At 46.1% G+C, this 22,634-nt stretch overlaps 1 protein-coding gene across 1 annotated transcript; it reads right to left on the reverse strand.

The window, feature by feature from the left end:
* Positions 1-11,261: 11,261 nt before the first annotated feature.
* Positions 11,262-18,917, reverse strand: LOC129829194 (COP9 signalosome complex subunit 3-like). Its single transcript, XM_055890806.1, has 12 exons — positions 18,742-18,917; positions 17,603-17,732; positions 17,205-17,317; positions 16,935-16,984; positions 13,745-13,837; positions 13,441-13,620; positions 12,931-13,071; positions 12,628-12,801; positions 12,234-12,320; positions 11,966-12,079; positions 11,766-11,846; positions 11,262-11,588 (listed from the first exon to the last, which is right to left on the reverse strand). The coding sequence occupies exons 1-12, from the start codon at positions 18,794-18,796 to the stop codon at positions 11,535-11,537; spliced, it is 1,272 nt and encodes a 423-aa protein (XP_055746781.1). The 5' UTR covers positions 18,797-18,917; the 3' UTR covers positions 11,262-11,534.
* Between the last annotated feature and the right edge of the window lie 3,717 nt (positions 18,918-22,634).

The raw sequence follows: 22,634 nt of genomic DNA on the forward strand, positions 1-22,634 counted from the left end.
TGACCAACTAACACACATAACAAACTAACAGAAATAGGTCAGGAACGTGACATAACCCCCCCCATAAGGTGCGAACTCCGGGCGCACCAGCACAAAGTCTAGGGAAGGGTCTGGGTTAGCATCTGACCACGGTGGTGGCTCAGGCTCCGGGCGAGGTCCCCACCCCACCATAATCCATCCTAGCCTCCATCTCCCCCTAAGAATGTCCACCCTCATTTTACCCCCACAAAATCCCCTTAGTAACATCAATGACAGGGACAGCACCGGGACAGAGAGATAGATCAAGAAAGAGGGATAGCACAAGACAGAGGGATAGATCAGAATAAAGAGGTAGATCAAGATAGAGAGGGAGATCATGATAGAGGGGCAACTCCGGACTGAAAGGCAGCTCCGGACAGAGAGACAGCTCTGGACTGAGGGGCAGTTCTGGGTATATAGCCGTTTCTGGCTGAAGGGCAGCTCATGGCTGACTGACGAATCTGGACGCTCATGGCAGGCTGACGGCTCTCGACGCTCATGGCTGGCTGACGGCTCTCGACGCTCATGGCTGGCTGACGGCTCTCGACGCTCATGGCTGGCTGACGGCTCTCGACGCTCATGGCTGGCTGACGGCTCTCGACGCTCATGGCTGGCTGACGGCTCTCGACGCTCATGGCTGGCTGACGGCTCTCGACGCTCATGGCTGGCTGACGGCTCTCGACGCTCATGGCTGGCTGACGGCTCTCGACGCTCATGGCTGGCTGACGGCTCTCGACGCTCATGGCAGGCTGACGGCTCTGGACGCTCATGGCTCTCTGACGGCTCTGGCCGCTCATGTCTGGTTGGCGGCTCTGGCAGATCCTGTCTGGTTGGCGGCTCTGGCAGATCCTGTCTGGTTGGCGGCTCTGGCAGATCCTGTCTGGTTGGCGGCTCTGGCAGATCCTGTCTGGTTGGCGGCTCTGGCAGATCCTGTCTGACGGACGGCTCTAGCGGCTCCTGTCTGGCGGACGGCTCTGTAGGCTCATGGCAGACGGGCGGCTTTGCAGGCTCATGGCAGACGGCCGGCTTTGCAGGCTCATTGCAGACGGATGGCTCAGACGGCGCTGGGGAGACGGATGGCTCAGATGGCGCTGGGGAGACGGATGGCTCAGATGGCGCTGGGGAGACGGATGGCTCAGATGGCGCTGGGGAGACGGATGGCTCTGGCCGGATAAGGCGCACTGTAGACCTGGTGCGTAGTGCCGGAACTGGAGGCACCGGCCTAAGGACACGCACCATCATACTAGTGCGGGGAGCAGGGACAGGGCACACTGGACTCTCAAAGCCCACTCTATACCTGGTGCGTGGTACCGGCACTGGTGACACCGGGCTGAGGGCAAGCACATCAGGATTAGTAGGGGGAGAAGAAACAGTGTGTACAGGGCTCTGGAGACGCACAGGAGGCTTAGTGCGTGGTGCCGGAACTGGAGGCACCGAACTGGATACACGCACTACAGGGAGAGTGCGTGGAGGAGGAACAGGGCTCTGGAAACGCACTGGTAGCCTAGTGCGTAGTGTAGGCACTGTAGGTACTAGGCTGGGGCGGGAAGGTAGCGCCGGAAATACCGGACCGTGCAGGCGTACTGGCTCTCTTGAGCATTGAGCCTGCCCAACCTCACCTGGTTGAATGCTCCCGGTCGCCCGACCAGTGCGGGGAGGTGGAATAACCCGCACCGGGCTATGTAGGCGAACCGGGGAAACCATGCGTAAGGCAGGTGCCATGTATGCCGGCCCGAGGAGACGCACTGGAGACCAGACGCGTTGAGCCGGCCTCATGACACCTGGCTCAATGCCCAATCTAGCCCTACCAGTGCGGGGAGGAGGAATAACCCGCACTGGGCTATGCACTCGTACAGGAGACACCGTGCGCTCTACTGCGTAACACGGCGCCTGCCCGTACTCCCGCTCTCCACGGTAAGCCTGGGAAGTGGGCGCAGGTCTCCTACCTGCCCTTGGCCCACTACCTCTTGGCCCCCCGCCAAGAAATTTTTGGGTGTTACTCACGGGCTTTTTGGGCTTCCGTGCAAGACGCGTCCCCTCATAACTCCGGTTCCCTTCTCCGGTTGCCTCTGCTCTCCTCAGTGCCTCCAGCTGTTCCCATGGGAGGCGATCCCTACCAGCCAGGATCTCCTCCCATGTGTAGCAACCTTTCCCGTCCAATACATCGTCCCAAGTCCGTAACAGTACCCCCCCCCCCCCCCCCCACCCCCCAAGGTGCGGACTCCGGCCGCAAAACCTGAACCTATAGGGGAGGGTCTGGGTGGGCATCTGTCCGCGGTGGCGGCTCTGGCGCTGGACGTGGACCCCACTCCACCATTGTCTTTGTCCACCTCCTTAGCGTCCCTTGAGTGGCGACCCTCGCCGCCGACCTTGGCCTGGGAACCCTAACAAAGGGCCCCACTGGACTGAGGAGCGCCTCAGGACTGAGGAAACTCCTCCGGACTGAGGGACAGCTCCGGACTGAGGGGCAGCTCATGACTGAGAGGTAGCTCATGACTGAGAGGTAGCTCATGACCGAGAGGTAGCTCAGGGCTGAGAGGTAACTCAGGACTGAGAGGTAGCTCCGGACTGAATGGCAGCTCCGGACTGAATGGCAGCTCCGGACTGAAGGGCAGCTCCGGACAGAAGGGCAGCTCATGACTGAAGGGCAGCTCATGACTGAAGGGCAGCTCATGACTGGAGGGCAGCTCATGACTGGAGGACAGCTCATGACTGGAGGACAGCTCATGACTGCACGGCAGCTCCTGACTGGCGGGCGGCTCTGGCAGCTCCTGACTGGCGGGCGGCTCTGGCAGCTCCTGACTGGCGGGCGGCTCTTGCGGATCCTGACTGGCGGGCGGCTCTGGCAACTCCTGACTGGCGGGCGGCTCTGGCGGCTCCTGACTGGCGGGCGGCTCTGGCGGCTCCTGACTGGCAGGCGGCTCTGGCGGCTCCTGACTGGCAGGCGGCTCTGGCGGCTCCTGACTGGCGGGGGACTCCTGACTGGCGGACGGCTCCTGACTGGCGGACGACTTTGGCGGCTCCTGACTGACGGGCGGCTCAGATGGAGCTGGACAGACGGGCGGCTCAGATGGCGCTGGGCAGACGGGCGGCTCAGATGGCGCTGGGCAGACGGGCGGCTCAGATGGCGCTGGGCAGACGGGAAGCTCAAATGGCGCTGGGCAGATGGGCAGCGCAGGCGGCGCTGGGCAGACGGGCAGCGCAGGCGGGGCTGGGCAGACGGCAGGCTCTGACCTGCTGAGGCGCACAGTAGGCCTGGTGCGTGGTGCCGGAACTGGTGGTACTGGGCTAAGGACACCCACCTCAAGGCTAGTGTGGGGAGCAGCAACAGGGCGTACAGGGATCTGGAGACGCACAGGAGGCTTGGTGCGTGGTGCCGGAACTGGTGGTACCGGGCTGGAGACTTGCACCACAGGGCGAGTGCGTGGAGGAGGAACAGGGCTCTGGAGACGCACAGGAAGCCTGGTGCGTGGTGTTGGCACTGGTGGTACTGGGCTGGTGCGAGGAGGTGGCACCCGATATACCGGACCGTGAAGGCGTACTGGAGCTCTTGAGCACCGAGCCTGCCCAACCTTACCTGGTTGAATACTCCCCTTAGCCCAGCCAGTGCGGCGAGGTGAAATAACCTGCACTGGGCTGTGCTGGCGAATGGGGGACACCATGCGTAAGGCTGGTGCCATGTACACCGGCCCAAGGAGACGCACTGGAGACCAGATGCGTTGAGCCGGCTTCATGGCACCTGGCTCGATGCCTACTCTAGCCCGGCCGATACGAGGAGCTGGGATGTACCGCACCGGGCTATGCACACGTACAGGAGACACCGTGCGCTCTTCCGCATAACACGGTGTCTGCCCGTACTCTCGCTCTCCACGGTAAGCACGGGAAGTTGGCGCAGATCTCCGACCTGACTTCGCCACACTCCCCGTGTGCCCCCCCAAGACATTTTTGGGGCTGCCTCTCTGGCCTCCAGCCACGCTTCCGTGCTGCCTCCTCATACCACCGCCTCTCGGCTTTAGCTGCCTCCAGCTCTTCACGAGGACGGCGATATTCTCCAGCTTGAACCCAGGGTCCCTTACCGTCCAGAATTTTCTCCCATGTCCAGGAGTCCTGTCTACTTGGCCGCTGCTGCTGCTGTCCTTTACCACGCTGCTTGGTCCGGTTTTGGTGGGTGGTTCTGTAACGGCAGATTTCCTCCTCTTCGTCTGAAGAGGAGGTGTAGCAGGGATCGGACCAAGACGCAGCGTAGTTAGTGTTCATCATGTTTAATAACGACAAAACCGTGAACACTACAAAATACAAAATAACAAATGTGTCAAAACCGAAACAGTCCTATCTGGTGCATAGACACAAAGACAGAAGACAACCACCCACAAAACAGGCTACCTAAATGTGGTTCCCAATCAGAGACAATGACAAACACCTGCCTCTGATTGAGAACCATATCAGGCCAAACAACAAACCCAACATAGAAACCCAACACATAGATAACCCACCCAAATCACGCCCTGACCACACTAAAACACACAAAATACAAAAGAACTATGGTCAGAACGTGACAGCTTCACTCTGCGACACTCACTGTCCTCCTTCTCCAGTGGTTGGCATGCTAAGCACTCACACGTCTTTGAACTTGTGTGTGGGAATAATTTGATTGAAACTGGCAAGATCAGTGTGTGGGTTTCTCTTTTTCATTCGACATTGAGGCTAACCATGTTGAAGGATACCAGATTTGACTTCTACACCTACTGTACATTTCACCATGATATTGATTATTGCAACGAAGATAGGCATTAAGGATGACATGCTCAGAAGAGACATTATTAGCAAATATCACTTTCAAAAGGGGGTGCAGAAATGAATATTTCAAGGTTAATTTGATTTAATTTCAAAATATATGTTGCTTGAAATAAAGTTGCAATTTGAACTTCATGTAACGTATCATCCTGGTGTAATTCATATGCAGTTCAACATTATAACCACAAGGTGTCAGCGTTAGCAATTGTTTTACTACATGTAAACAAACCACTGGCTTGGTCTCGTAACGTGAGGTCAATAATACTACAGTATGTTTCTTAATTGAAACTAAGTGGGCAATACACCCGGGTAAAATATAGTTGCGTTTTGGAGGAACCAGACGAAGAGCTAGGAGAGACAGATTGGTGAGGGGGGAGAGAGAGGTGATAGTGTTAATTACTGCTGCTAGCTAACTTAGATGTAAACAATGTGGCCATCGCACGTTGGACTCGTATGCTAGCCACATTTAGTTGAGTTATATTGTTGGCTGTCATGAGATAAATTAATCTAACGTAAACTCACTCACTTTTGTACATCGCCTTGGTCCGTACAATTTACCTTATTTTAGCGCCCCAAAAACGTAATACTTCCAGGTCAACTGTAATGTCAATACCATTGTAAAGCACAATTTCTCCCCTTTCCAACAGAATCAATTACATGACCCCCACGCTGCCCGTTTCTGCATGATTCAAGAAGGCAATGAGCCCCGTCGGGTCATTTTAAAAATGGCGGGTGTGGAAGCAAAACTAATGCGTAATAGTGAGAAGGAGAGATGTTGTGTGGGAAAATTGCTTTTTTTCACTCGATCTGTCCAATTTATCACCTTATCGCCTCTAAAAAATTTAAGTAAAACACTATAAAGAGTTTATATAATGTGTCATTACATACCTATTTGAAGGTTTGTGTCGGATTTGACTCGGGTTTTTAGGGCGGTGCTAAAGTGATCTTAGAAGTAAACAGCGGCTTTGAGAATGATGATCGCATGCAAAAAATGACTAGGTATCCCCCCCTTAACCCCGTCACTGTCCATTTCTTGTTTTTAAAGGATGAGAGAAGTGGTACACCTGGTGGAGAGAGATTGTAAGACAGAAATAGTTGCTTTATGCGTGCTGTACGTTACGGCATGACACGTCACGATGTAACGGAGGGTCAGTGTTTTCAACTTTTCTCCAATACTATAGAGCCATTACCATGTCGATCAACGCTTGAATAGAAACCTAGTACACACCCCCGATTTTGAAGTCAACACAGTCGCTACAGTCTCATTAGTTTTCTTTGTAGCCCCGTTTGAATGTCGCGGTTGCGCACATTTGTAGGGAATGGGGTGAGTTCACGTTAGCTGCTAACAAGGTAAACTGATCTTTCTCTACCTTTACATCACGCTGGCTCTGTGGTTATTGCTAGCCAAATGTAACACCACCAGAACAAATGGATAATTAACGGGAAATAAACATTGCCCAGTGATTTTTTGTGGATCTGGTGGCAACAATTCAATGTGTATAAATAATTAATTTGTTGGTTGGATCAATTAATACGAACTTAACATTTTGTGCTAGCTAAGTAACGTTAGCCAAGTACTAGTAATTTCCTAGTTTGCTAATTATGGCGCGCTGCAGCGCCAGATGTTTACACCTAGATCACATCTACTGTGTCATTGCGCAAAATGATACACAACATCAGTGGCAACCCGTCATTCAGGGCTGTTTTGAGCCCCCGCCTGTTGAGCTTTTTTTGTGTGTGCCTGTTTTGCATGTTATTTTGGCATTAGTACGAGTCACATATCAGTTTGCAAACAATATTTAAAAAAAAATATATATAATAATTAAGTTAATAAAGTCGCATACAAACATGTCTCTTTTTAGCTTCCTTGAGTAAGTCAGCTCCAAAACGCAGGTGTTTCCGCCAACTCAGTGCTTTATCTGGTGGTGGGGAAGCCAGCGGAACATATGTAGCGTAGGGGTTGGTAATGTTCTCTTAATTGCGCCGTGATTGGCTCACTGATCTGTCACTCATGGGGACACTACATCGCAGCAAAATCTACAGGGAGAGCTCGAAAATTCAAGCCCCTTGGGGGCTGCCATAGAGTTGCATTAGAAGCGCCCATCCAAGAAGGCTCAAGATCATTGGCCACAGATAAAATTACATCAAATCACGTTATATCAACCATAGTTTGATTGGACTGATCATGTCAACATCATACTTTGAAAATCTTAGCAAGCAAGCAGTCATTATCATGAATCATGTCAACAGTCGACTGGCAAATCCTTTTCAATCCTTGTCATATGAAGACTAATTCTAGATAAATCGTATCGGTGCTCATTGGCCATTGGACATAAACATTACACAAGTTGGTAATTGCAAATTCAACAATGAGTGGTTTGGAAGGAACTGCAAGCATTGCAAAGCAATCACTAGCCTGATATTCAGTGGAGTGGGTATGTGATCCAAGTCTGGGTTTAAGGGTCTGTTTTCCAAGCTTAAAAGAATAAACATTCAACATTGGCCATGCTGTCAATCCAGCATGACTTCTGCCGTGTTCAAACAACTGGAAATTCAGAACTGGGAAACCTCAGACTTCAGTGAGTTCAAGACAACTGGGAACTCCGACTGGGAAAATACATTTTGAACGGTCATCCAACTCGGAATTCCAAGTCAGGAACTCGGGCCTCTTTCTAGAGCTCTGACCTGAAGATCACTGATGTCGTGATTCAACCTTTTTTTCAGAGTTCCCAGTTGTCTTGAAATCACCATAAATCCAGATAATTACAGACTTTGACAACATTTACCCACGAAGGACCGCCTCACCACCTTCCTGTTCAAGTGAGCACAGCACAACAAGGTGAGTCCAATAATGTCTTGTATGCTGCTGCAAAAAATGATGTAATATGCCAGGGAGATATGTATACTGTAGCTAAGAAAGTAATACTAAGTGGATGTTGTGTAGCAAGCTGTTATTAGCCCATGTGCCTCATCCTAATAATTTGGTCCCTTTTCCCCTCATAATTTAGCCTACTGTTCTGACTTGGTGGTGCACATGTAGCATATAGCCTGTTTTCATAAAATGTCATAGAATATTGTAAGTGCTTTCATTGTCTGCTTATATGTCCCCTTTAATTATCCTAAAGGTTCTGACTTGGTGTACAGCAAGAATACTGTAAGAACGGCCCATGTTCGGAATTCTGTTGCTTTATATTTCAAAAGTGCTGAACAAATAGTTATATTGACTATTTCCGTCCTAGCTCACTCACTAATGTCCTAATCTAAATTACAGATTGAGTCTTAAAAATCTGTTGTTCTGCCCCTGAACAAGGCAGTTAACCCACTGTTCCTAGGCCATCATTGTAAATAAGAATTTGTTCTTAAGTGACTTGCCTAGTTAAATAAAATAAATATCTGCTTCTCGTCCCCTTAACTTATGCCAAAGTTTGCACATCTCAATTGTCAGTAGAAACCACATTTGTTTAAACAAGTCAGCCATAGCAGAAAGAAAAAAAATTAAAGGCAGTAAATGAGGCTGAATGAACTGGTTCACTGCCAGAAAAGGTTCCGTTGATAGCCAGGGCTAGCAGTAGTAAGTTGTTGGGACTGCTGTTAGGACACTGCAGTTGGGACAGCTTTATGTCGGCCCTAACAGTTTGTGGGCACTGTTTGTCACCGTTATAGTGCAGTTCATGTATTTTTTAGTGTTGTGGATTTGCTGGCATGCATATAAAAAAATTGTGTGTGGGGGGGGGGGGGGGGTTGCCCCACCAAGATCTACATGCCAAACTCACAACTGCACAGCATCATCTAGATAGGTGTGCAACAAAAGTTCAACATTCACCTTCTGCTACCATTTCTGTCAAGCAGTCTACGCATGTAGTTTGACGCATACGTTCAATAAATCCTACATATGCACCACACAGAGCGCAGTACATTCATTTCCAATGGAAGGCTGCGTTTGCCTTGCGGCGTTGCCGAGGCAGTTACAACACGTTCTGTGTGGTGCATACGTTGGATTTATTGAAAGTATGCGTCAAACCGTATGCATAGACGGCTTGATAGAAAATGGTAGCAGAAGGTGAATGTTGAATTTTTGCAAACATACAGATGATGCTGCGTACCATTTTGCGCAATGACGCTGTAGGTGTGATTGAGGCGTTACTGGGGAACCTATTGGTTGTGCGTGCATATAGAACGTGTTTTACTGGGGAACCTATTGGTTGTGCGTGCATATAGAACGTGCTGTTTTACTGGGGGACTTATTGGTTGTGCGTGCATATAGAACGTGTTGTTTTACTGGGGAACCTATTGGTTGTGCGTGCATATAGAACGTGTTGTTTTACTGGGGGACCTATTGGTTGTGCGTGCATATAGAACGTGTTGTTTTACTGGGGAACCTATTGGTTGTGCGTGCATATAGAACGTGTTGTTTTACTGGGGAACCTATTGGTCGTGCGTGCATATAGAACGTGTTGTTTTACTGGGGGACCTATTGGTCGTGCGTGCATATAGAACATGTTGTTTTACTGGGGAACCTATTGGTTGTGCGTGCATATAGAACGTGTTGTTTTACTGGGGAACCTATTGGTTGTGCGTGCATATAGAACGTGTTGTTTTACTGGGGAACCTATTGGTTGTGCGTGCATATAGAACGTGTTGTTTTACTGGGGGACCTATTGGTTGTGCGTGCATATAGAACGTGTTGTTTTACTGGGGAACCTATTGGTTGTGCGTGCATATAGAACGTGTTGTTTTACTGGGGGACCTATTGGTTGTGCGTGCATATAGAACGTGTTGTTTTACTGGGGAACCTATTGGTTGTGCGTGCATATAGAACGTGTTGTTTTACTGGGGAACCTATTGGTTGTGCGTGCATATAGAACGTGTTGTTTTACTGGGGGAACTATTGGTTGTGCGTGCATATAGAACGTGTTGTTTTACTGGGGGACCTATTGGTTGTGCGTGCATATAGAACGTGTTGTTTTACTGGGGAACCTATTGGTTGTGCGTGCATATAGAACGTGTTGTTTTACTGGGGAACCTATTGGTTGTGCGTGCATATAGAACGTGTTGTTTTACTGGGGAACCTATTGGTTGTGCGTGCATATAGAACGTGTTGTTTTACTGGGGGACCTATTGGTTGTGCGTGCATATAGAACGTGTTGTTTTACTGGGGAACCTATTGGTTGTGCGTGCATATAGAACGTGTTGTTTTACTGGGGAACCTATTGGTTGTGCGTGCATATAGAACGTGTTGTTTTACTGGGGAACCTATTGGTTGTGCGTGCATATAGAACGTGTTGTTTTACTGGGGAACCTATTGGTTGTGCGTGCATATAGAACGTGTTGTTTTACTGGGGAACCTATTGGTTGTGCGTGCATATAGAACGTGTTGTTTTACTGGGGGACCTATTGGTTGTGCGTGCATATAGAACGTGTTGTTTTACTGGGGAACCTATTGGTTGTGCGTGCATATAGAACGTGTTGTTTTACTGGGGGACCTATTGGTTGTGCGTGCATATAGAACGTGTTGTTTTACTGGGGAACCTATTGGTTGTGCGTGCATATAGAACGTGTTGTTTTACTGGGGAACCTATTGGTTGTGCGTGCATATAGAACGTGTTGTTTTACTGGGGAACCTATTGGTTGTGCGTGCATATAGAACGTGTTGTTGTTTTGACAGTTGAAAAGGTCTGTATCCAAATCAAACTTTAGTAACCACATTGTGAGCCTGTTACAAGACATACATTATTACGGATTTGAAGAATATCCACTTTGTTAGATCAGATTCATTAAATGTGCCCATTTACCACATCTATTGGCTACAAAAACAACGCTTTTTGGTCTTAATTTAAGGTTAAGCATAAGGTTAGCAGTGTTGTTAAGGTTAGGTATTAAATCAGATTTTAAGAAGAACATTTTTAGAAATAGGCAGGGTTTAGCCATAATTATGACTTGATGGCTGTGTTAACTACATAACACACTGCACAAATACCTGAGCTATAAGTAGCACACAATGTCAGAAAACTAGGGTAAACAATGCTGACAAAATAGTAATGTGACGTGATCCATTTAATGCAAAAGTGTGTCAATTTACTGAATCAATTTATTCCAACATTCAAAATCGCTAATCTTGAGTCCTTCCACATAACAGATTAATATTTATTCAGCCCAGTGCTCACCCCACCTGCAGTAAATGCAAACTACAGTACAAAAGTACACGAGAGACCTCTAGGGGATGGAAAAAAACTGTGCATTTTTTTTAAGCTGTACTCTCCTCTGTACATTTGGTCAAGGGCAGAAGTACAGTCTTGCTTTTGTTGTCAAATCTACATTTGATTTGACCCCCCAAAAAATATGCTAGCTCGTCGAGGGAAATTACGGATCTTGGAAACCGCAGACTTAAGCATTCCTCAAATTTCAAGTTTGCCTAGAAGGAAATACCAAAGAAATGAACATGCAACAGATTATTTTTTGAACAAATAAGTCCAGTTTTTATTATTATGGTTGTTAATGCAGCAGTGGCTCTTCCATCTGAACATTGATAAATAAAACACCGACAAAAAATGTTTTTGTTAAGGTTTCCTCAAGACACTGTGAAAGAAATAACCAAATTATCATTCCACACATTTATATTTTCCTTGACCAATGTCCATACTCAATAGAATGTTTTTCCTCTTTAAAAAAAGTAATCCAACAAGAACCTGAAGGGTGGCAGCGTTCTCCCCTGTCCATGCCCCTCAAGAGTAACTTGATGTTTTGCTGCCGACATCGTCCTCCTGCGTTCCCATACTCTGAAACATACAGTGTGATACAAACCATTAGCAATCACTTTAATACTAACTAAAAGACCAGGGGTTTCGGTTCAATTGAAAAAAGCTACCAACAAATATTCAACCAACTAAACTGTGAAAATACTCCTCTTGGAAAACCACTAGAGGAGCCTAAAGAATTTAATTGTTGCTTCCTACCTTCTGAACAAACTGCGGGTTTACTGTGATTTCTTGATCCATGGACTTTAGTTTCTCATCCAGCTCTATACACTTCAGCATCTGTGAAGGACACAAAGCAAGGCATTTACTTCACTAAAACAGTACCAAATAATTGTTGTCACTTTATTGCATCTCAATAGTAATTTCCATATAAGGGTAGATAATCAATACTGCCATACCTCTTGGTCAATTTTGTGAAGCATTGCGGGGTTGTTGTATTTCTCCGGGTTGTCATGGAAACAGACCATGCCATCCTTTTGGTTGATACTGGCATATATCTCACCATCTTCAATCTGTAAGGAACAGAAAGGTCATTAATGGACGAATCAATGTTAGATCTTGTCTTCTTTGAAGTGAATGCCATTTTCTTTGATGCATTCAAAATTGAGTGTTCTTAAGAGTACTGAGATAAAGTGTGTCTATCGTCCTGCGTTCACGTTGGCTTACCATGTGCAAGACGTACTTCTCCGCCTCCTGGGGCCCTGACAGCTGCACTCGACTCGCCATGTCTTGCAAGGACAGCGTCAGGAAAGTCTGCAAAGAAAGAAGGGTGGTCAGATACATTGCTTTTCTGACCATTTGCTTTAAATACTTTGTTTACACCCTGGTAACAGGGTGAAGATAGGGACGAAGAAGTTAAGATGAGGTGAAGGACAGGAGGTATATTTTGAATATAGTTGAGGTAAGTGCAGATGGAGATATATTAAGAATGAGAATGCTGTATTGGGGGGGTCAACGAGGTGAGCGAGGACTATTGATAGACATATTAGGAGGTATATGTGAGGTGAGGGGTTGTATTTGAGGTGAAGAAGACACGAACTGAAGGGGAAGGAAGTTATACCTTTGTTAGCCTCTGGATGTTTTTCTTGTAGAGAGAGGACAGGCACTGCTTAACCAGCCCTGTGTTGTTGTCGCGTGTGAAGGTCTCACTGTGTTTATTCACCTGGGAGCGCAGTTCTGCTGGGTTATTGGTGGCGTACACCTGAGCAAGCTCATGGTACGCGTTGCTGAGAGGCTGCAGAAACAAAAAGCAGGAGAACATGTCATATGTATAGAATGTAGCACAACAGACAGTTCAATATATAATGGCACGTTTAAGCCTTCAGGATGTGAAATAGGGCCCTTCTTGGATCTTCATTCTCACCTTTATGAACCTGCCAACTATCTGTGACGTGTACTTGGGGAGCTGCTGCACTTTGCCGTGGAGAATCAGAGAGACCAGGATGTACTTCTTATAGGCCTCCAACATGATGTGACTGACAGCCATGGCTGGAGTGGTTATTGCCTGGGGGAGAAGAGATCACCAGAATATCACAGAAGGGAACTAGAGATGTAAACAAAATACTGCATTGTTGGGAAAGAGTTTGCAATAAACATTTCACTGTACTGATTACACCCGTTGTATCCTGTTCATGTGACAAAAAAAACTCTGATTTCACATTGCCGTTACAGATTAAATGTCGACTCGGTGTGTAGTGTACTTGACTACTGTGTGCATCAAAATAGTAATTTGAAGGTCATTTCAAATGGTATTACAATGAGCAAAAGTTTTACTAGTAGTATGCTAAATCAATTCACTTTGATAACAGGAACACTAGGTCACTTCTAAAACAGCTTTAGCACACACATTTTAGGTGCTCAAATAAGCCAGTACCTGTTCATAAAAATACAGTGCTCTTTCAAAGTTCTTCAGACCCGTGTAGATCATGCCTCCGTAATAGTAGTAACATAGAAAGTGCTTTGCGTCGTAGGCGCCATTCTCCTTACAGATGTCCATCATGTCAAGCTCAAGAAACGGGAGGACAGGCTTGAAGCACTTTGCTAACAAGCACAGCTGGGGATGTACACACAAAAATTGTTGAGGAGGTCATTCATTCTTAGTCTCGCAGCCAAGCGTCAATACATTCCAATAATCATATAAAGTCAAAGATCCTGTTGATACGAATCAGTTTACTCACCTGACACAGGTCTGCATGCACTGAGGTAAGTTGGTTTGTGTTGATTTGCATTTTGTCTATTGCCTGTTTTAGAATGCCGACACCCCTCAATGGCTGTGAAAGAAAGAGATGCATTAAAAGCATACGTAACAGAGATAAGGATGTGTCATAAGCCCACTCCACACAGCTAGCTTGAAATGTCGCCAATAATGCCATCGAAAGCGCTCCTTTTCAGTGGCACAACTGGATAGTACAACGTTGCCAAATCAGGTGATCGCCCTGATTGACAAGGCAGAGGGCCCCAGGTTTGAGGCGTGGTACGGTCAGTTTGCCCTGAGTTGTAGTCAGAGAGGAAGGAAGCTAATCCTGCTAAGCTAGCACATTGGGCTGGGCGATATGGGCAAAATATATCACTGTATTGTAAAAAATTTGACAGTATGGCGGTATTTTATGCTTCTGAATAACACAAGTTTTAAATATGTTTAATGATATATGATTTTATTAGTCACATGCACAGGGTTGCAGATGTACTTGCAGGGTACAGTTAAATTCTAAATTGTTTTTTTTGGGCCATTCTCCATTCTGATGGTTTTATACTCAACCAAACTCAGACAAAACTGACAGTGAAGTAGTCCAATGTGCAGAACCTTTCATTTAATTTAGCACTAAATCAAAATATCATTATTGACAGTATTGTAAAAACCCATACTGGTATGTGGATTCACGATATATCGCCCAGCCCTAGTTTCACATATCCTTCTTTGAAAAACACCTGCATTACACTTACATCATGTAGAATGAACCGATATTAGTGATGGGGGATCGATAGTTACATATCACAATAATATTTTGGACGATATTATAGTGCCCTCCACTAATATTGGCACCATTTGGTAAATATGAGCAAAACGGGCCATGAAAAAAATGTCTTGTTTATCCTCTTGGTCTTTCATTCAAAAATATTCACAAAAATCTACCCTTTAATTGAAGTAAAATAATTTGCAAGAAAAATACATTCTTATCATAAAACAAATATTTTTCACAAATATGTGTGCCACAATTATTGGCACCTCTTCATTCAATACTTCGTGCAACCTCCCTTTGCCAAGAAAACAACTCTGAGTCTTCTCCTATAATGCGTAATGAGGTTGGAGAACACATGGCAAGGGACCTGAGACCATTCCTCCATACAGAATCTCTCCAGATTCTTCAGATTCCGAGGTCCTCTTCAGATCATCCCACAGGTTTTCTATTGGGTTTATGTCAGGGGACTGGGATGGCAAAACCTTGATTCTGTAGTCAGTGAAACATTTTTGTGTTGATCTTGAGGTGTGCTTTGGATCATTGTCCTGCTGGAAGAACCAACCATGGCCCAGTTTAAGCTTCCTAGCAGAGGCAGTCTGGTATTGATATAATATCTATAGAGTCCATGATAGCATGTATCCGAACAAGTTGTCCAGGGCATTTGGAAGAAAAACAGCCCCACAACATCAAAGATCCACCAATGTGGCAGGGCTTGAAAACAATTACAGACTACAAAGGGAAACCCAGATGCGAGCTGCCCAGTGACGCGAGCCTACCAGACGAGCTAAATGCCTTTTATGCTAGCTTCGAGGCAAGCAACACTGAAGCATGCACGAGAGCACCAGCTGTTCTGGATGACTGTGTGATAACGCTCTCGGTAGCTGATGTGAACAAAACCTTTAAAACAGGTCAACATTTACAAAGCCGCTGGGCAAGACTGATTATCAGGACGTGTACTCAAAGCATGCGCAGACCAACTATCAAGTGTCTTCACTGACATTTTCAACCTCTCCCTGACCGAGTCTGTAATACGTACATGTTTCAAGCAGACCACCATAGTCCCTGTGCCCAAGGAAGCGAAGGTAACCTGCCTAAATGATTACCGCCTCGTGGCACTCACGTCTGTAGCCATGAAGTGCTTTGAAAGGCTGGTCATGGCTCACAACAGCATCCTCTCGGACAACCTAGACCCACTCCAATTCACATACCGCCCCAACAGATCCACAGATGATGCAATCGCTATTGCACTCCACACTGCCCTTTCCCACCTGGACAAAAGGAACACCTATGTGAGAATGCTGTTCAATCGACTACAGCTCAGCGTTCAACACCATAGTGCCCACAAAGCTCATCACTAAGCTAAGGACTCTGGGACTAAACACCTACCTCTGAAACTGGATCCTGGACTTCCTGACGGGCCGCCCCCAGGTGGTAAGAGTAGGCAACAATACATCTGCCACGCTGATCCTTAATACTGGGGCCCCTCAGGGTTGTGTACTTAGTCCCCTCCTGTATTCCCTGTTCACCCACGACTGCGTGGCCAAACAACTCCAACACCATCATTAAGTTTGCTGACGACACAACAGTCGTAGGTAGGCCTGATCACCAACAACAATGAGACGGCCTATAGGGAGGTGGTCAGAGAACTGGCAGTGTGGTGCCAGGACAACAACCTCTCCCTCAATGTGAGCAAGACAAAGGAGCTGATAGTGGACTACAGGAAAAGGCGGGCCGAACAGGCCCCCATTAACATTGACGGGGCTGTAGTGGAGCAGGTCTAGAGTATCAAATTCCCAGGTGTCCACATTACCAACCAAATGTTTTCCACAGCCCGTTTTGCTCATATTTACCAAGGGTGCCACAAAATTAGCAGAGGGCACTGTATATTGATACTTTGACTCCAAGTATCGATTTGTAAAAAAAAAAATACAAAAAAAATACAAAACAGGTTTGGTAGCGTGCACTAGTCAACTGTACCTATGCCAAAACTCCGGTATTTTTCATCCTATGGCATGTTCGCCATCTTTTTAAATAGTGAACCAACATGTTTTTAGCACTGTTATTTCCATGACCGATCAAAACTAACTTTCTCATACCTCTCTGCAGCAGACATATAAGTGAGCAATATGTTTGGAACATCAAATCAGAATACATATTGCACTGTCACCTAAGTATTGTGATAATATCGTATCGTGAGGAAATTCCCCGCGCTAATCAATATGCATTCTCATGGGTTGGCTTTTTGTTTTTGAAATGGTGTAGAATAGTAATACCCTAATCTGGGTCTGATCTTGTAAAAACATGAGTCATTTCTTTAAATAGAGCATGTACATGTGTTAATAGACAAGTAAGTTCATGCATTAGCTCTTCTGGTTTAAATGTTTTGCCCCCGTTTGGCAAGTCTTACCTGTTTCCGTTCTACAAGGGCATTTGTCAACTGATGGCAGAGGCCGGCAACTGTGAAGAGAAATAATAAAAGTAGTAAGTAGGTTTAACAGGTCCAATCAAGTGAAATTAATTTTGCCCTGAACATTTGACCTTGAACATTCTCCACATTCCTTAGGATTTGACTCTAACAATTACAAGATGTTAGCACCTCATGGAGTAAACCATTCCTCTGAAACTCAGTTGAATCCAAGGCTTCTAAAAACCAAAAGTTATTTAAGTTAAGACTTACAAGTGTCTGTTGCATATCGGATGTGCTCCCCATTGCAGGTACTGATGAAGAGCTGGACTTGGGAAAAGAGCGTCTCAAAGTCAGGGATGTTTGGCATGGAGAACTTCACAAACCTGTATGAAGGGAAAGTGAAAACTGGCAGTGAGTACACAAGGAAAGAAATTGACACGGTACATGAAAACAAAAAAGATTGTAGGCTGTATTACACAGTTTCAACGGGCACAAAATGTAATTTGAACACCAGGGGTAGAAACCTTGATCTGTGTGATATACTTCTGAGTCATGAGCCCTGAATGCACAGGTACACTAAGCAGAAAATGACTCGAAGTCATAGCCTAGATCAGTGATTTACTTATAATCATTGATTAAAGGACTGCAGAGGAGAGCAGGCTACTCACAGCACAGCCAGGACGCCCAGGGAGTGCTCCTGGATGTCCAAGGCTCCCAGTACGGTGTCCAGGTGGGACAGGTTCTTGGCCAACAGCTCCCCGCTCTTGTTGATCAGTTCACACAGCTGTGTCATCTGACCTGAGATGCAACCGTAAAGATAATTGGTAAACAAACAATGCAGCCCTTGATAGTCAAGCTATTAGAGCTGGTTGAAGAGAAGTACAGGTCCAAATCAAGAAACAGTTAATGTGTTATGTTGTTGAGTATATAACCTAAATAGTTTAATTTACACAAGTGTTTATCTCATTTTTAGATGAGACCTCCCTAACCCTAACATTAATGTCCAGACCCAGTTCACAACCATCTAACCCAGAGATGAAAGTGTAGACCCAGTTCACAACCATCTAACCCAGAGATGAAAGTGTATGTCAGTCATAACTAAATATTTAATTATGTTTATTTAATGCTTATTTCTAACGATATTGTAATGCAGGATATAAAAACTCTGTACCAACAAACTAACCAGAATGTCAACTGAATACACTTGCATATGTAAATAATAATTAAGTAATAAAACATATTTTTCCAATATTGGGTGCCACGAATAACATTGCGCATGTTTTTATAATGAAACGCGGTCCAGCTGCATAGTTCACATTCTTTGCAGTTACTGTAAAATATATCGGCCGGTCAAGTGTCCTGTCAAGGCCTGCACTGGGTACATTAGCTATGGAGTAACATATTGCGTTACAGATGGGACTGTCGACCAATAACATTTGACAATGGCGCTCTAAAACCAATCGCGCCTACATAGGGCGGAACTACCGGTAAGCATTCCACTGAAATATTTTTCTCGAACAAAAACAAAGTTAGATTTTAAAACACGTATTCGTTTACTGTGTTGTTATTTGTACGCTTTAGTGTCCAGGGGTAAAAACACATCTTTCTGAACTACTTTTTTAATGCCTCATTCCCAAAAACAATACATTTAGGGCTGTGTTTACATGATAAAGCAAAAAGGAGGATCTAGGAGGAGGATCTATCCATTTTGGCTAGCTAGCTATGCTATCAGCACAGCAAAGCATTGCTTAGCATTGGCTAATAGTTCCAGCTCGTCTGAGAACTAAAACATGTTTAATGTCCATACCTTGAGCGGAGAGCTGCCGCACATTGTTCACGAACTGCTCCAAGGCTGAAGCCATTATGATATATGTCCAAAGTGGTAGCAATTCAGACTGTTTTTCATTCAGATGTCAGAAACAACTCCGTCCGGACTGATACAGGGGGCCACACAGCCGCCACTGAGAGAAAGGTATCGCGAGACCTTCGTAAGAACAGACGGGATCCAACGAGATTTACGGTTGGAACTTTAGGCTCTTAAAGGGACAGGCACAGAGTTTTGCTAAAAGCTAAATATTAATTTCAGAAACCTTGTTATTGCGGTTTGCTACCATTTATTTGCCACTTTTCTCTAAACATAAAATCCTCTGAAAACATAATGTGATTGTTGTTCTTTGCTATCAATAATTGTTATAATTGGGAATTTGGCTTCCTTAAAAAAGGTGTCTCACATTTTTTCCCCTCACAGCCAAGTAAACACAGGAAGGGCAGTGCAGATGCTACCTGGTTGCAGGCAAAGGTATTATAAAGTTGGAGATTTCCCACTCAACTACAGCCATGGAGGGCCAGAGTGCAGTACTATTTGTCATTGTTTCCTTCTAATTGGACTGATTCAGATCTGGATGGGGACACCTGTAACACAAGCTGAATTGAATAGCTCTGCACCTGCATTTTAAAATGTGCGTGTGTGCAAGGAGTCAAGTCAAATTAAGTTTATTTGTCATATGGATACACATGGTACACAGTACAATGAAATGCGTACATGCAAGATCCACGCTCAACAATGCGACATAAGAATAGGAGAAAGTTAAAAGTCAGAATAAATAATAAATGGATTATAATGTACAGACCTTTATCCTTTTTCCAGGTGTGATTTGGCAAAACAAGATTATTGGGGGCCCCTACAAGTGGACACTCAACACCTCCCTGAAGCTTACCAATGAACCAGAGGCCACCCCTGCTTCCTACCCAGTACCACAGACAGTTATCAAACCATACAGTAGGCCAGCACACTCCACTCTCCTACCTGTAGCTGCTTGATACTGCTTCTTAGGACGTCTTCATTGTTCTGGTGCCTCATTGGATCGGTCTTGCGATTGACTACAGCTGCTTAGTCTTGCTTGCCAGACTCATGGTTGGCACTAATAGACTCATTGTTTGCCATTAATCGATGCTAACTGCTTTAGCGCCTATTAACGATAGTATCTTCTGGTTGGGGGCGTTTTGTTAAGATCCCCGACACTCTTTCTGAACGTTAAAATGCATCGCTTGTCAAATCAAATCAAATCGAAGTTTATTTGTCACGTGCGCCGAATACAACAGGTGTAGTACAGTGAAATGCTTACTTAGAGGCTCTAACCAATGGTGCGGGAAAAAAGGTATGTGTGTGTGTGTAGGTAAGTAAAGAAATAAAACAACAGTAAAAATACATTTAAAAAAAAGAGTAGCAAGGCTATATACAGACACCTGTTAGTCAGGCTTATTGAGGTAGTATGTACATGTAGGTATGGTTAAAGTGACTATGCATATATGATGAACAGAGTAGCAGAAGCGTAAAAAGAGGGGTTGGCGGGTGGTGGGACACAATGCAGATAGCCCGGTTAGCCAATGTGCGGGAGCACTTGTTGGTCGGGCCATTTAGGTAGTATGTACATGAATGTATAGTTAAAGTTAATAGTAGTATAGTTAATGCATATAAGATAAACAGAGAGTAGCAGCAGCGTGAAAGAGGGGTGGGGGGGGTACACAATGCAAATAGTCTGGGTAACCATTTGGTTACCTGTTCAGGAGTCTTATGGCTTGGAGGTAAAAACTGTTGAGAAGCCTTTTTGTGCTAGACTTGGCACTCCGGTACCGCTTGCCATGCGGTAGTAGAGAGAACAGTCGATGACTGGGGTGGCTTGGGTCTTTGACCATTTTTAGGGCCTTCCTCTGACACCGCCTGGTGTAGACGTCCTGGATGGCAGGCAGCTTTGCCCCAGTGATGTACTGGGCCGTACGCACTACCCTCTGAAGTGCCTTGCGGTCGGAGGCTGAGCAATTGCCGTACCAGGCAGTGATGCACCCGGTCAGGATGCTCTCGATGTTGCAGCTGTAGAACCTTTTGAGGATCTCAGGACCCATGCCAAATCTTTTCAGTCTCCTGAGGGGGAATAGGCTTTGTCGTGCCCTCTTCACGACTGTCTTGGTGTGTTTGTACCATGATAGTTCGTTGTTGATGTGGACACCAAGGAATTTGACGCTCTCAACCTGCTCCACTACAGCCCCGTCGAGGAGAATGGGGACGTGCTCGGTGCTCCATTTTCCTGTAGTCCATGCCTGGCCATGCAGTCGTGGGTGAACAGGGAGTACAGGAGGGGACTGAGCACCCACCCCTGGGGAGCTCCAGTGTTGAGGATTAGCATGGCAGATGTGTTGCTACCTACCCTCACCACCTGGGGGCGGCCTGTCAGGAAGTCTAGGATCCAGTTGCAGAGGGAGATGTTTAGTCCCAGGATCCTTAGCTTGGTGATGAGCTTTGAGGGTACTATGGTGTTGAACGCTGAGCTGTAGTCAATGAACAGCATTCTCACATAGGTGTTCCTTTTGTCCAGGTGGGAAAGGGCAGTGTGGAGTGCAATAGAGATTGCATCATCTGTGGATCTGTTTGGGCGGTATGCAAATTGGAGTGGGTCTAGGTTTACTTGGATGATGGTGTTGATATGAGCCATTACCAGCTTTTCAAAGCACTTCATGGCTACGGACTTGAGTGCTACGGGTCTGTAGTCATTTAGGTAGGTTGCCTTTGTGTTCTTGGGCACAGGGACTATGGTGGTCTGCTTGAAGCATGTTGGTATTACAGACTCAATCAGCGACATGTTGAAAATGTCAGTGAAGACACCTGCCAGTTGGTCAGCACATGCCCGGAGCACACGTCCTGGTAATCCATCTGGCCCCGCAGCCTTGTGTATGTTGACCTGTTTAAAGGTCTTACTCACGTTGGCTACGGAGAGCGTGAACACACAGTTGTCCGGAACAGCTGATGCTCTCATGCATGCCTCAATGTTGCTTGCCTCGAAGCGAGCATAGAAGTGATTTAGCTCGTCTGGTAGGCTCGTGTCACTGGGCAGCTCGCGGCTGTGCTTCCCTTTGTAGTCTGTAATAGTTTGCAAGCCCTGCCACATCCGACGAGCGTCGGAGCCAGTGTAGTATGATTCAATCTTAGCCCTGTATTGACGCTTGCCTGTTTGATGGTTCGTCGCAGGGCATAGCGGGATTTCTTGTAAGCTTCCGGGTTAGAGTCCCGCACCTTGAAAGGGGCAGCTCTACCCTTTAGCTCAGTGTGAATGTTGCCTGTAATCCATGGCTTCTGGTTGGGGTATGTACGTACAGTCACTGTGGGGACGACGTCCTCAATGAACTTATTGATAAAGCCAGTGACTGATGTGGTGTATTCCTCAATGTCATCGGAAGAATCCCGGAACATGTTCCAGTCTGTGATTGCAAAGCAGTCCTGTAGTTTAGCATCTGCTTCATCTGACCATTTTTTTATAGACCGAGTCACTGGTGCTTCCTGCTTTAATTTTTTCTTGTAAGCAAGAATCGGGAGGATAGAGTTGTGGTCGGATTTACCAAATGGAGGGTGAGGAAGAGCTTTGTACGTGTCTCTGTGTGTGGAGTACAGGTGATCTAGAATTTTTTTCCCTCTGGTTGCACATTTAACATGTTGATAGAGATTTGGTAGAACTGATTTAAGTTTCCCTGCATTAAAGTCTTCGGCCACTAGGAGCGCCGCCTCTGCGTGAAGTGTTTCCTGTTTGCTTATTTCCTTATACAGCTGACTGAGTGCGGTCTTAGTGCCAGCATCTGTCTGTGTTGGTAAATAAACAGCCACGAAAAGTATAGCTGAGAACTCTCTAGGCAAGTAGTGTTGCCTGCAGT

Source organism: Salvelinus fontinalis, chromosome 30 (genome assembly GCF_029448725.1).
Source record: "Salvelinus fontinalis isolate EN_2023a chromosome 30, ASM2944872v1, whole genome shotgun sequence".
In the NCBI taxonomy this organism is placed as follows: domain Eukaryota; kingdom Metazoa; phylum Chordata; class Actinopteri; order Salmoniformes; family Salmonidae; genus Salvelinus; species Salvelinus fontinalis.

Bases quoted from the DNA above. Each gene is read 5' to 3' on its own strand.
- LOC129829194 (XM_055890806.1), bottom strand. From the start codon at position 18,796: ATGGCTTCAGCCTTGGAGCAGTTCGTGAACAATGTGCGGCAGCTCTCC. The intron at 17,733-18,741 runs GTATGGACATTA...GTTGCATCTCAG, and splicing joins GCGGCAGCTCTCCGCTCAAG to GTCAGATGACACAGCTGTGT. The intron at 12,802-12,930 runs GTGAGAATGAAG...TTGTTTCTGCAG, and splicing joins TAGTTGGCAGGTTCATAAAG to CCTCTCAGCAACGCGTACCA.